This window comes from Gorilla gorilla, chromosome 5 (assembly GCF_029281585.2).
Source record: "Gorilla gorilla gorilla isolate KB3781 chromosome 5, NHGRI_mGorGor1-v2.1_pri, whole genome shotgun sequence".
Lineage (NCBI taxonomy): Eukaryota > Metazoa > Chordata > Mammalia > Primates > Hominidae > Gorilla > Gorilla gorilla.
Genome location: NC_073229.2, coordinates 28,609,033 through 28,623,302, shown reverse-complemented (window position 1 = coordinate 28,623,302; position 14,270 = coordinate 28,609,033). Strand labels below are relative to the sequence as shown.

The 14,270-nt window shown below is 36.4% G+C and overlaps 2 protein-coding genes across 3 annotated transcripts in view; one reads left to right on the top strand and one right to left on the bottom strand.

The window, feature by feature from the left end:
• SYCP2L (synaptonemal complex protein 2 like) overlaps positions 1–14,270 on the bottom strand; it is a 91,948-nt gene that overhangs the window by 20,256 nt on the left and 57,422 nt on the right. Inside the window, exons 24-25 of the mRNA XM_055391285.2 lie at positions 11,772–11,842; positions 11,555–11,624 (exon numbers count right to left, since the gene is read on the bottom strand). Of these exons, the coding sequence (XP_055247260.1) occupies positions 11,555–11,624; positions 11,772–11,842 (141 nt within the window). The remainder of the gene's footprint in view (positions 1–11,554; positions 11,625–11,771; positions 11,843–14,270) is intronic.
• ELOVL2 (ELOVL fatty acid elongase 2) overlaps positions 1–14,270 on the top strand; it is a 111,672-nt gene that overhangs the window by 89,675 nt on the left and 7,727 nt on the right. The gene's annotated exons all lie outside the window — the stretch shown is intronic.

Sequence of the window (14,270 nt, the reverse complement as noted above, 5' to 3'; positions counted from 1 at the left end):
AAAGCCATCTCCCTAGAGGAAATCCTAAATCCTTCACCTTCAATTGTCACTTCCAAATCTCTCTCTTGCCTGAGCTCTCTCAAGTGGCCAACTTGTGTCTCCAAGTATTTGACATCTTTACTTCAAACCCCACTCGAGTCTATCCCTCCCACCTAAAACCACTCTCTCCCCCCCACCGTACCTTTAGTTGTGACATCATCTGACTTCTCTTTTGTCACATGCCTGTCTAGTTGCTGTTGGTTTTTCTCTCTGAAAGTTCTGGAATTCAATTTCACTAATTCGTTCCATGAATATGTGGACGTTACTATGTGCGAGAGGCAGGGTGATGCGGCTGGCAGATAGTGAGAGGTAAAGACGAAGTGACCCTTCCTCCACTCTGCTCCTGATATCCTGGTCTCCTTGTAGTTCCTTGGACATCCCAGGCACGGTCTTACCTCAAGGCCTTTGCACTTGAGACTCCTCTGACCTCTGACCAGAGCACTTCCCCATAGATCTGCACCAAGGATTTCTCCATCCATCTAACCTTAAATTTCAATGTAGCCTCCCAACTCTTCACACTGTCTTCCCAGCTTAATTTTCTTCTCAGCCTTTATCACATGCAACATACTACATGTTTTACTTGTCCATCATCTGTCTCCCACACTAGAGGGTAAGGCCCAGTGAGGGCAGGCATTTTGTTTTCTTCACTACCATATCCCTGACACCTACAGAAGTGTCTGGCACATAGTAGACACTCAATAAACATTTGTTCAACAAATGAATAGATGAATGCTGCAGAATACCCAAGCTCCTACAAATAAAACACCTGATATGCCCAATGGAGATCTCAATACAACAGATAAGAGTTGATTTCAATTCTCTTATTCTAATTCTCCTAGTGGTGAGGGTAGAGGTAGAGAAACATCACAAGCTTTAGAGATCTAAATAGCCACTACATATTTGCTATAGTGGCCATGCTTTGGGCTATTGCTACAAATTTGCCACTAAGAAAAAAAAAAGTTCCAGAAGGGGCAGAACAGGAAGTAAGGAAAAGAAACTGCCTTTATTAATAGACAAATAGAAATTAATACATTTAACACTTTAAGACAAATAGCAGTTAATACATTTAGCACTTTAAGATCTGATAAAACTACCGTTTGGAGGAATCTATAAATATATGAATTTGGAAAAAAAAATTATAAATGAGAGGTAAGAAATACCAATTGAGAAAGAAAAAGGATGATCTCAAAGCAAAAAGGATTAAACTAGTAATGATAGTAACTAGTAATAACTATTAAGGACAGACCTCATGGGACACCCTAATTAGTATTCTATAATAGTACTTTCATAAACTGAAAAATTCATTAGAGATCACACTCCCATTCTGCAGAACTTAGAAAAGAAACAGCCAGTATCTGGCCTCTCTGTAATAAAAAAAGAAAAGAAACATATTAAGAAATACTCTTATCTGTGAGAGGCATCTTATAGGAGCTAGTACCTCTTTTCTTCTCATTGCACTTAGGTGTGTCCATTTGTTTGAAGGGTTTGGATGGATATTTTCTGGGGGGATCCCATCACTTCAAGGGCAAAGATTTTTAAAAATAAAAAAAAAGAACCCAGTTACAACTCTATCCTTTTCTTACAGCCTCAAGGCAAACAACATTCATGCTTGCATGTTCCGTGGTGTCTATACCGCAGTCAGGGCCAAAAGAAACCACTTAAAAAGGATTCCACCTAGCCTCAATTAGGCACTGATCAATCACCACGTTTCTTTTCCTTACTACCTGTTCTGCCCCTTCTGGAACTTTTTTTTTTTTTCTTGGTGGCAAATTTGTAGCAATAGCCCAAAGCTTGTCCTTGAATTTCAATGTTCCACCCCCATGCATACCTGGGGCAAAGCAAGCAAGGCATCTGTCAGCACAGACACTAGTTACATCCACCAAAGAGAGAAATCCAGGAACATCGTGTAAATAACCTGGTCACCCTTTGAATGAATTATGCGGAATTTGTGAACCTACTAACAAGGGATCATCCAGTTGGATGGCTTCAGGGACATGGAAATCACTAGACTTTTAGAAACCTTCTTCGAAGTGGCAGTGCTGGTGAAGTTCTTTACCTTTACCAAAGGCATGGCTCTCCAGAGAGCACAGGCTCCTGCACAAGAACCAGCACTTCATCAGGAGAGGCTGCAGGTACTAAGTGATGTCCTTGGCTCAGTTTTGTTTCCATGGTAACTGTATGCCACTTTTCACTAGCACATTTCAACATTTTCATAACAGAGTTAAAACTACATACACAGAACACCTCAAAAATAAACACAAACGTAGTCAAGTCATCTTAAAAGAATGTGAAATCCATGTGTATGTGTTGGTGGCTGCAGAGGGGGTGTGCTCCTGCTCTCACAAGAACCCGGCTTTCTTCATTTCCAAGAAAAGTGAAGACAGGTACAATCTGAGGAGCTTCTGAACTTATCTTGGGTAGCCGACTGGGCACAAGTTTCAGTGAACGTATGTTTGGCATCTGTGTTGTATTTTTCAACTTACAAAACTTCTGTTAAAAACAATGTTTAATGCCAGACCTATGGTTAACAGCCAAGTTCCCTTAAGTTAAGGCATTTTTTGAAACCTTGCTCTGAAGTGACACCCTGTGGTAAACAATGATAAAGGCCAACAGTCTTTCCTGAGCAAGAACAGAATCTACCAAAAGATCCTCTGTGGTTTTTACAGCACTTTCCCAAGGCAAGTACTTTGTTTACCGATGTTTATTAAGTGCTAAGAGTATGACAATTTAAAGACTATCTTTACTGGTTTGAATTACTCAGTTTGATGGGAACTACTAAATATCTTTTGTATAGATTAATGCAATTAAGAATGGATAACTCAATTGATAATAAATATTTATTTGTGACTACATATAAATGCTTAAATAGCAAATCAAGCAGAGTTTCATCATTAAATGTTGGGTTTTCTTTTTGTTTGTTTCTTTTGAGACAGGGTCTTGCTTTGTCACCCAGGCTGGAATGCAGTGGCACGATCACAGCTCACTGCAGCCTCATCCTGCCAAGCTCAACCACCCCCATGTCAGCCTCCAGAGTAGCTGGGAACACAGGGACACGCCACCATGCCTGGCTAATGTTTTTATAATTTTTGTAGAGACAGGGTCTCACTATGTTGCCCAGGCTGGTCTTGAACTCCTGAGCTAAAGCAATCTTCCTGCCTTGGCCTCCCAAAGTTCTGGGATTACAGGCATAAGCCACCATGCCCAGCCTTAAATGTTGGGTTTTCTAAGTTTCTTACTCCATTCCCTTGACAAATACTTATGGAGTGTGTCTATATGCCGGGCACTGAGCTAGGAAGGAGCTATCCTCCTGACTCCTTCCTGATTCTGGAGACCTCTCCAAGAAAGTAGATGAAGGCAAAATTCAAAATCTTAAAAAAAAATTATCCTCTGGCTGGGCATGTGGCTCATGCCTATAATCCCAGCACTTTGGGAGGCTGGGGTGACAGATTGCTTGAGTCCAAGAGTTCAAGATCAGCCTAGCCAACATGTCAAATCCCTGTCTCTACGAAAATTACAAAAATCCACTGGGCGTGGTGGCATGCACCTGTAGTCCTACCTACTTGGGAGGCTGAGGTGGGAGGATTGCTTAAGCCTGGGAGATCAAAGGCTGCAGTGACCCGAAATTGCACACCGTACTCCAGTCTATCTGAGGGTCCCTCTGACACAAGTCTCTTCTTCTCTCCTAGCTTCTGTTGGAGAGCTGGAGGAGAGGCTCTAGTTAAAGGAGGGGCTCCTGCTGATCATACTACAAAAACAAAAGACCAATTGGACCTTAGACTGTATTTTCTAAAAGAAACATAAATCCTCTAATGAAAACGCTAAAAATATTTTTTAAAGTAATTCAGGCAAAAAGAACAAAAGGACAGTGATACCAGGAGGAAAGATGCAAAGAGGAATTGTGAGCAAAATGATAAAATCTGAGTGTAAATCTAATAAAACACTGAGTAAAGTAATACCAACAGAGAACATTTTACGAATTAAAAAAACTAGAGAAGCAGCCAAAGGGTCAGAAGAATAAGTACGGCACAGAACGCTCATGAAATTTGGATACAGTTTTCGACCATAAGGCAAGTCAAATTGGGCCTTAATATAAGCCCCAATAAATTCTAAACAAACAATATTGTACAGACTGTGTTTCTCTGACCATGTTGCAGTAAGTTAGTAAAAGGTAATGAAAGGACAGCTTTAAAATAACCCATATGTTTGGAAACTAAATGTTCAGAAATGTGATTGAAGTTAGTGCTCAAAGGTCCTTCTTCTGTTTGGGATATGGTGAAAACATTTACTTGAAGCTTTTAAAAGTGTGTGTGTTAAAATTTCTAGGGTTAACTTTAGAAATAGGGGACGAAAACTTCCAAACTAGGAAAAGGGGGGAAATGATTAAAAATGATAAATCTAAATGAAGGCAAGGACAGAAAGAATAAAAGAATGAGAATGTGGGACAAAGACAAGAAAACTCAATCCAAATATATCAATGGAAGCACAATGGATGAATTGCTCCTATTAAAAGAGATTGTCAGATCAGATTTTTTTTTAATCCAGATATAAGCTCTTTATGTGATAGTCAGCAATTCACAAGGATGAAAAAAACGACTGAAGGTAAAAGAATGGCAAAAAAAAAAAAAAGATGTATCAGGTAAATATTAGCCAAAAGAAAACTAGTGTTGCTTTATTGATATTAACTAAGTAAGAAAAGTTACTAGAGATGAACAGTCACTTCCTGATGCACCTAGTAGCACTGCCTCAAAACATATAAAATAGAACAAAGGGATATAGATAAGTACATACAGAACACTCATGAAATTTGGATACCGTTTTCAGCCATAAGGCAAGTCCAGTTAGGCCTTAATGTAAGCCCCAGTAAATCTAAAGGAAAGATATTGTACAGACTGTTTCTCTGACTATGTTGCAAAAAGTTAGCAATAAGTAACAAAAGTATCCCATATGCTTGGAAACTACATTAAATTTTACTAAATAACTGGGTTTTTAAAAATACATAAAAAGGAAGAACTACTAACCATTGATGGTAACAAAAGCACTAATATCAAAATGTGATATAGCCAAAGCATTTCTAAGAAAACTTAAATGCATTTATCAAGAAAACAGAAAGGTTAAAAACAAATGAGTATTTAACTCAAAAGCTGGAAAAAGAGCATCAGAATAAACGTAAAGATATAAGAAGTAAAAATAGAAAAGAGCAGATAACAACAGAAGAGAAAACAATAGAAATAAAAACAGAGAAGAGTAACAAACCAAAATACCAATTCTTTAAAAGATGAGTTAGGTGGACCTCTAGTAAAACTTATCAAGAGTCAAAGATACAAATAAGCAAGTACACAATAAAAAGGAAACAACTACAATGATTAAAATTAAACATTAAGAAGCACACTAAAAAATATGATGCTAAGAGAGGCATTCCTAGAAAAACACAGAATTCCAAAACTGCCCCAAGAAGAAATAGAGAAGTTGGGTATATCAGTGGCTATTAAGGAAATTGAAATAATGTTTTCCCCCAAATTCCCCAAATTCCCAGGTGGTTTTACAAACTTTTAAAAAATAGTTAGTTTTTATCGTATATAAACTTTTCCAGCAAGAGAGAGAGCTGCCCAGCTTCCATCCACAGGCTAGTGTGACACTGATTCCAATGCCAGATAGCAGTAGGAGAAAACTACAGGTTTGTTCCACTCATGAGTGTAGATGTAAAGCTCATTAATAAGGTATTCACTAAATAAGTCCAACAATGTATTTTTTTTTAAATGTACCACAATCAAATGAGGTTTATCCCAGGAACACAAGTATGGCTGAACAACATAATACCTATTGATATAATTTGTCATATTAATAAGCAAAAGGACCACCATACCCTTCTACTCTCTGTTTCTATGAGTTGTACTTTTAAAAATTCCACATATAAGTAAAACTATGCAGCATTGGTCTGTGTTTGGCTTCTTTCACTTAGCATAGAAGGGTGGTTACCAGGAATCAAGGGGTTGGGAAAACGGGGAGACGTTGGTCAAAGGGCATAAACTTTCAGTTATTAAATGAAAAAGTTCTAGAGACCTGAGATATGAATGGTGACTATAGCTAATAATAATGTATATGTACTTGAAATTGGCTGAGAGAGTAGATCTTTATTATTAACACACACATACACACACACAAAGATAACTATGTGAGGGGATATGTAAATTAGCTTGATTACGGTAATCATTGCACAATGCATATGCATAACAAAATATCACATTAGATACCTTAAATATATACAATTTTTATTTGCCAATTATTCCTCAATAAAGCTGGAGGGAAAAAAAGAAACCAAAGGAGAAAATTCATTTGATTATCTTAGTTGATGCAGAAAAATGCATTTCATAACTTCAATACTTATGTATGATTTTTTAAAAACTCAGAGCAAATTATGAGTAGAAAGGAACTTCTTTAACCTGGTAAAAATTCAATACCAAAAATCTACTGCAAACATTTTACTTAACAGAGAAACTTTAGATGCATTTGCTATAAGATTAGAAAAAAGACAAGGATGCAGATTTTCACTGCTATGTTTAAGACATACTAAAGATATTGGCCAATGCTATGAAGAATGAAAAATAAGAGATGTAAGTATCAGAAGGGGAGAAAGAATCTATCATTTTTTGCAAGTAATAGAATCATCTACTTAGGACAACTAAGAGAATCAACAGATAAATTATTTGACCTAATAAGAGTTCAGCAAGGTTGCCAGATACAGGGTTATTTTATAAAAATTAACAGTATCGCTCTACTTTAGCAATAACAAATTTTAAAACCATAGTAACAAAATCATAAATACCTAGGAATTACCCAAAAATACATAAGCCCTTCACAGAGAAAACTTTAAAACTCAATAAAGGACGCAGAGAATGACACAGATCAATAGACATTTCATACTCTTGTGTGGGACGGTTTAATATTTTAAAGATGTCACTTCTCTTTAAGTTAACTTATATATTTAATGCAATTTCTATCAAAATTCCAGTGAACTTAAGTAACTTGATCAACTTGGTCTAAATTTATATGAAAAAATAAGAAGTCCCTTGAACAACTAAAGTCGACTTTGAAAAAGAGGAAAGAAGATAAACTACTCTATTTAAACAAAGAAAAACAAGCTCAAAAATATCTTCAGGGAATAGGAACTACACAAAAGGACCTAGTAGCTCTAGAAAGAACCAAACAACTTCTAGAAATAAAAAATAAAATAAACATTCAACGATAGGTCCAGTATTAGATACTGGTGAACAGGTAGTTGTGAAAAACAGATGAAATTATCTAGCATGCAAATGAAGTGAAGGAATAGAAAATATGTAGGAGTGGGTAAAAGATGTGGAATCTAGTTGGAGTTCAAGCAGGAGAAAGAAGAATGAGCCAAAAGCAATATTTGAGGAGATAATTGCTGAGAATTTTCCAGAACTGATGAAAGACATGTCACATGTTCCAGATTCCCTACAAATGCCAAGGAAGATAAACAAAAAGGTTTATCTTAGATGTATTTAGACTTACTTAGACAAATTTTAACAAGTGGAACATTACCAAGGATAAATGGAAAAAATCATATATATATTGAGGAGGAAAAAAAAAGGACAAATTACCTTTGAAGAATGACTGGTAGATTGACAGCTAAATTTTCATCAGGAAGAATACAAAACAAAAAGCAATTGAATAATTTCTTTGATGTATGATAGAAAAAATCCTGCCAATATGGTATTCTTCACCCAGTAAAAGTTAATTCAAGAATAAAGGTTGAATGGGCATTTTCATAAAGCAAAAATTCAACCTCAAGTTTTAAAATAAAATTAAAGAACACCAACACATTATGTGGTTGGGGTAGGCCAATGGAATTCAAGGATCTTAGGTCTATATAATCTGGAGGAAAAGTAACACTAAATTAAATTTAGGCTTAGAAATTTACACGTTATGGAAAAGTAACACTAGATTAAATTTAGGCTTAGAAATGACACATTATGATTTCTAAGTTAATCAGTAAATGAAAAAAGAAATAGAGTATATAACTACAAATGAGTAGAGGTAAAAAATACAATAAAAATACTTATGCAAAATGAAAAGAATGACAGAAAGAAAACAGAATGGTTGGGGCACACAAAGTACAAAACAAATTGGTAGATATAATCCAAGTATGGGGGAAAGTACATGAAATGTAAATGGACTAAATACTCCAATTAAAAGACGTACTATGAAATGAGGGGCAAGGAAGTCCAAATACAGGCTGTTTACAAGTTATATATATAACATTATGAAACACATACACATATGTCAGTCATGAAAAGACTTTTAGAAATTATACCACGCAAATTCTAAACAAAATAAACAGACTTCAAGACAAAAACATGACTAGATATAGGGGTCATCACTTCATAATGATAAGAGTTTTAATATGCCATAAGGCAAATATACAATAAGGTAAATATTTTACTTTTATCTAAAGACTTACTCTTTTTTTTTTTTTTGAGATGGAGTCTCACTCTGTTACCCAGGCTGGAGTGCCATGGCACAATCTCGGCTCACCGCAACCTCTGCCTCCTGGGTTCAAGTGATTCTCTTGCCTCAGCCTCCCAAGTAGCTGGGATTACAGGCATGCGCCATCACACCTGGTTAATTTTTGTATTTTTAGTAGAGACAGTGTTTCCCTATGTTGGTCAGGCTGGTCTTGAACTCCTGACCTCAGGTGATCCACCCACCTTGGCCTCCCAAAGTGCTGGGATTACAGGTGTGAGCCACCACGCCTGGCCTAAAGATTTATTCTTTAGAAAAAAGATTTATAGGAAGCAAAAATTGAACAGAACCAGAAGAAAAAAACCAGCAAATCCACAATCATAGCGAAAGATTTTAATACACTTCTCTCAGCACTCGATAGAATAAGTAGACTGATTAAAAAACAGTAAGAATGTAAGATTTGAAGGACATAGTTAAGAAAAGTAACCTAATGAATATACATATATAGAGACACTGCACCCAATGATTGTGAAATATACTCTTTTAACCACAAATTAATATTTTTAAAAATTGGCATACACTAAGCCATAACGTACATCTCAAAACTTCAAAAGGTATAATCATACAGACTATGTTCTCTAGTCACAATGCAATCAAAGTAGAAAACAATAACAAAAAGATAGCTAAAAGCTCCTATACGACTGAGAATTAACAAATATACTTCTAACCAACATTTGGATCAATGAAGAAATCAAAATAAAAAATATTTTAGGCCGGGCACGGTGGCTCATGCCTGTAATCCCAGCACTTTGGGAGGCCAAGGCAGGCAGATCACCTGAGGTCAGGAGTTCAAGACCAGCCTGGCCAACATGGCGAAACCCCGTCGCTACTAAAAATGCAAAATTAGCCGGGCATGGTGGTACATGCCTGTAATCCCAGCTACTTGGGAGGCTGAGGCAGGAGAATCGCTTGAACCTGGGAGACGGAGGTTGCAGTGAGCCAAGATCACGCCACTGCACTCCAGCCTGGGTGACAGAGTGAGACTCTGTCTCAAAATAATTAAAAAATAAAAAATAATATTTTAAAGTAAATAATGACAAATATTATATATTATAATGTGTGGGATTCACCTAAAGCAGTACTTAGAGAGAAATGAATAGCATTAAATGTAGTAATATAGGAAATAATATATAATATCTTTTTGGTAGGTAAGAATTTCATATGACTAACCACAGAGGAAAGATGAAAGAGAATTTATTAAAATTAAAAGCTTTGATTTATCAAAAAAAGCAATCTTAAACAGATTATACAGAGAGAGAAGTACAGACCACACAGTGGAAGAAGATATTTACAAGCCACATAATCAAGGACGAGTGTCCAGAATGTATTACGAAGAATTCCTAGGAATCAATATAAGAAGATAATTCTATAGACAACTAGGCAAGACGTGTTAGACACTACACAAGAGGAAATTCAAATGGCTAATGAACACACAAAATTATGCTAAATTTCAATCAGGGATATTTGAATTAAAACTTCAGTGTCCACACACACATATATCAGAAATTTAAAATACCAAGTGTTGGTGAGGATGTAAAGCAACAGGTCTCTCATATACAGCTGGTGGAAAAGTCAAAGATACAGTCACTTTGAGAAAGTTTGGCATATGTAAAATTGTTAAAGGTATACATATTCTATAACCCAGCAATTATACTCCTAAAAATGTGCCTAGACAAGATTTTTAACCTGTGTATCAGGAGAGAGTTCATGATTCTTCATAGTGGCATTATTTCTAACAACCCAAACTGCAAAAATCCAAATATCCCACAGCACCGGAATGGATTTTTAAATATGGTATTTTCATGTAACTGAATGCTAAATAGTAAAGAAATATACCTCAATTACACACATTAGCATGAATGGATCTCACAAATGATTGAGCAAAAGAAGCCACATATAATGTATACAGTATAATGTCATTTGTTTACATTTAGAATCAGATAAAACTAAACTGTATATTATTTAGGGATACATACAGAGAAAGCAAAATTATAAAGAGAAGTAACTGAAGGATTTTTACAAAAGTCATAAGTCATTACCTCTATGAGGGATGAAAGAAATTAATCAGTAATAATCTGGTATGGAAGGATTCTAAGCCAATGGCAATTTTCTAGTTCCCAGTTTGAGCTGTGATTACACAGATGTTCACTTTATAGTCATTCTTTAAACTGTACACATCTATCTCTTCTGAATGTATGGTGTTTCTCACAACGCAAAAATGAACAAAAAAGCAGAGACTCAGACATAAAATTAAGGGGAGGCGGTGGGATGGGTTTCAGGTAAAGCATACCAGGATTTTGAAAGCAATAGTAATGTTATATTCCTAAAACAGGATGATGGTTTGCAGATATTTGTTGCATTAATATTCTAAATATCCTACACATATTTATAACTAGTTGAATCCTTTCGATACGTAATTTTAAAAGTAGAGAAAAAAATGCAGTCAAGAAACATCATAAACAGTAGAAAAGTATTATATTAACTCATTACATTATATTAGATACAACATTGTGAACCAGACTGGAAATCTTCATACCACTGTTAACATAAGTAAATGAACTCAGAAGTTTTAATAATTTGACCACACAATGTTTTAGAACATTTCTTATAAACCACAAGTGACCTACATGCTTGAGAATGAAATAAGCTCTGGATGAGATCCTTAGCAAAGTACCGCCACTGTGCCCTCCTGAGGCTGGAGAGAAGGTGTGACTGGCTGGTGGAATTCAGGTCCCAGGCTATACCTTCCTTAGCACAAGAGGTCCTGGTTCCTGAATGGAGCCCCCCATTTTTCCTCCTAACCTTCATGAACATTTAGAACTAGTAAGCAGCTCACACTGCTCCCTCCACGGCCTGGCAATAGTCACTGTGCAAAGTGACTTGATCTGCAATCTGAGTAACAGCCCAGTCTGCCAAAATCAGATTAATTTCATTTTATTCTGCAAAAAAAAAAAAAAAAGTACTATTCTCTTACCTCCGTCTTCCAAGTTTCTCAGCTCATGTTTCAAGCTAGTACTTTCTGTTAGTGATTCTTGGTTCATAATCTTAAAAACAAAACAGACCACAAATTACGTCCTTTATGGCAAAGCCAGAAACAAGTGGTGTACTCGTTAAAAGGAATAGCCAATGTGTTATGCAAATATGATATTAATTCTGGAAAATCAGATGAATAACCAACAATTAAATAGTACCTTAGGTTTTTCTTCATCTTCTGAGTGCTTCAAGGAAGAGAGCTCGCTCAGTGAGTGAGGATCTTGAAGCTCTGAGCATTAGAGAGAAGTTTCAAGTGAATACACGCCAAGTAACAAAGCAATAAGACTTCACTCATTCTAGATATTAAATCTGTTCATCAAAAAAAAGGAACACAGTTCTAAGTGAAACAAAAAGCTACTGACTGTGTCTTTCAGGACATGAATTCTTTTTTATTATACTTTTAAGTTTTAGGGTACATGTGCACAACGTGCAGGTTACGTATGTATACATGTGCCATGTTGGTGTGCTGCACCCATTAACTCATCATTTAACATTAGATATATCTCCTAATGCTATCCCTCCCACCTCCCCCCACCCCACAACAGGCCCCAGTGTGTGATGTTCCCCTTCCTGTGTCCATGTGTTCTCATTGTTCAATTCCCACCTATGAGTGAGAACATGTGGTGTTTGTTTTTTTGTCCTTGCAATAGTTTGCTGAGAATGATGGTTTCCAGCTTCATCCATGTCCCTACAAAGGACATGAACTCATCATTTTTTATGGCTGCATAGTATTCCATGGTGTATATGTGCCACATTTTCTTAATCCAGTCTATCATTGTTGGACATTTGGGTTGGTTCCAAGTCTTTGCTATTGTGAATAGTGCCACAATAAATATACGTGTGCATGTGTCTCTATAGCAGCATGTTTTATAATCCTTTGGGTATATACCCAGTAATGGGATGGCTGGGTCAAATGGTATCTCTAGTTCTAGATCCCTGAGGAATCGCCACACTGACTTCCACAATGGTTGAACTAGTTTACAGTCCCACCAACAGTGTAAAAGTGTTCCTATTTCTCCACATCCTCTCCAGCACCTGTTGTTTCCTGACTTTTTAATGATTGCCATTCTAACTGGTGTGAGATGGTATCTCATTGTGGTTTTGATTTGCATTTCTCTGATGGCCAGTGATGGTGAGCACTCTTTCATGTGTCTTTTTGCTGCATAAATGTCTTCTTTTGAGAAGTGTCTGTTCATATCCTTCGCCCACTTTTTGATGGGGTTGTTTTTTTCTTGTAAATTTCTTTGAGTTCATTGTAGATTCTGGATATTAGCCCTTTGTCAGATGAGTAGATGGCAAAACTTTTCTCCCATTCTGTAGGTTGCCTGTTCACTCTGATGGTAGTTTCTTTTGCTGTGCAGAAGCTCTTTAGTTTAATTAGATCCCATTTGTCAATTTTGGCTTTTGTTGCCATTGCTTTTGGTGTTTTAGACATGAAGTCCTCGCCCATGCCTGTGTCCTGAATGGTATTGCTTAGGTTTTCTTCTAGGGTTTTTATGGTTTTAAGTCTAACATTTAAGTCTTTAATCCATCTTGAATTAATGTTTGTATAAGGTGTAAGGAAGGGATCCAGTTTCAGCTTTCTACATACAGCTAGCCAATTTTCCCAGCACCATTTATTAAATAGGGAATCCTTTCCCCATTTCTTGTTTTTGTCAGGTTTGTCAAAGATGAATTCTTATTAGGTTTGTACATCTGTAGTTAAGATTAACAGCCAGTTACTTCAACTAGATCGGCACCTTAAGGAGCTGCCCATCTGGCCTCAAATAACATGGGCAGGGATTCTTCCACCTCAATCTTGTGATCCTTCTCTCCCTTAGAAACCCCTCCCTTATTGCCTCTTACTCTTTTTTGATGATTTGATATACATATATATGGTGTAATGATTATCACTTTCAAATCGATGAACACATCCATCACTACCTGTGCTGTATATCACATCCCCAGAACTTGTTCATGTTATGCCTGAAAATTTATATCCTTCGAGGACCATCTCCTCTTTCCCCCCACCTCCTAGCACCTGGCAACCACTGTTCCATTCTCTGTTTCTATGAGTTTGACTTTTTTACATTCCGTATATATGTGAGATTATATAGTATTTGTCTTTTAGTGACTAGCTTATTTCACTTACTATAATGTCCTCCAGGTTTATCCATGTTGTTGCATATGGCCTGATTTCCTTCTTTTTTAAGGCTGAATAGTATTCCATTATTAATATATACCACATTTTCTATATTCATTCATCCACTGACCAATGCTTAGGCTGATTCCACACACTGGCTATTGTGAATAATGCTGCAATAAACATGGGAGTGCAGATCTCTCTTCAAGATGCTGATTTTATCTGCTTTGGATATATACATGCAAGTGGGATTGATGGATTCTATACAATTCTAATTTCTTTGAGAAAACTCCATACTGTTTTCCACAATAGTTGCATCAGTTTACATTCTCACCAACAGTGTACAATTGTTCCCTTCTCTCCATACCCTTGCCAACACTTGTTATCTCTTGTCTTTTCGATAATAGCTATCTGGACAGGTGTGAGATATCACATTATGGTTTTGATTTGCATTTCTCTAATGATCAGTGATGTTGAGTACATATACACATTAGCCATTTGTGTATCTTTTTTGGAAAAATGTCTATTTAGCTTC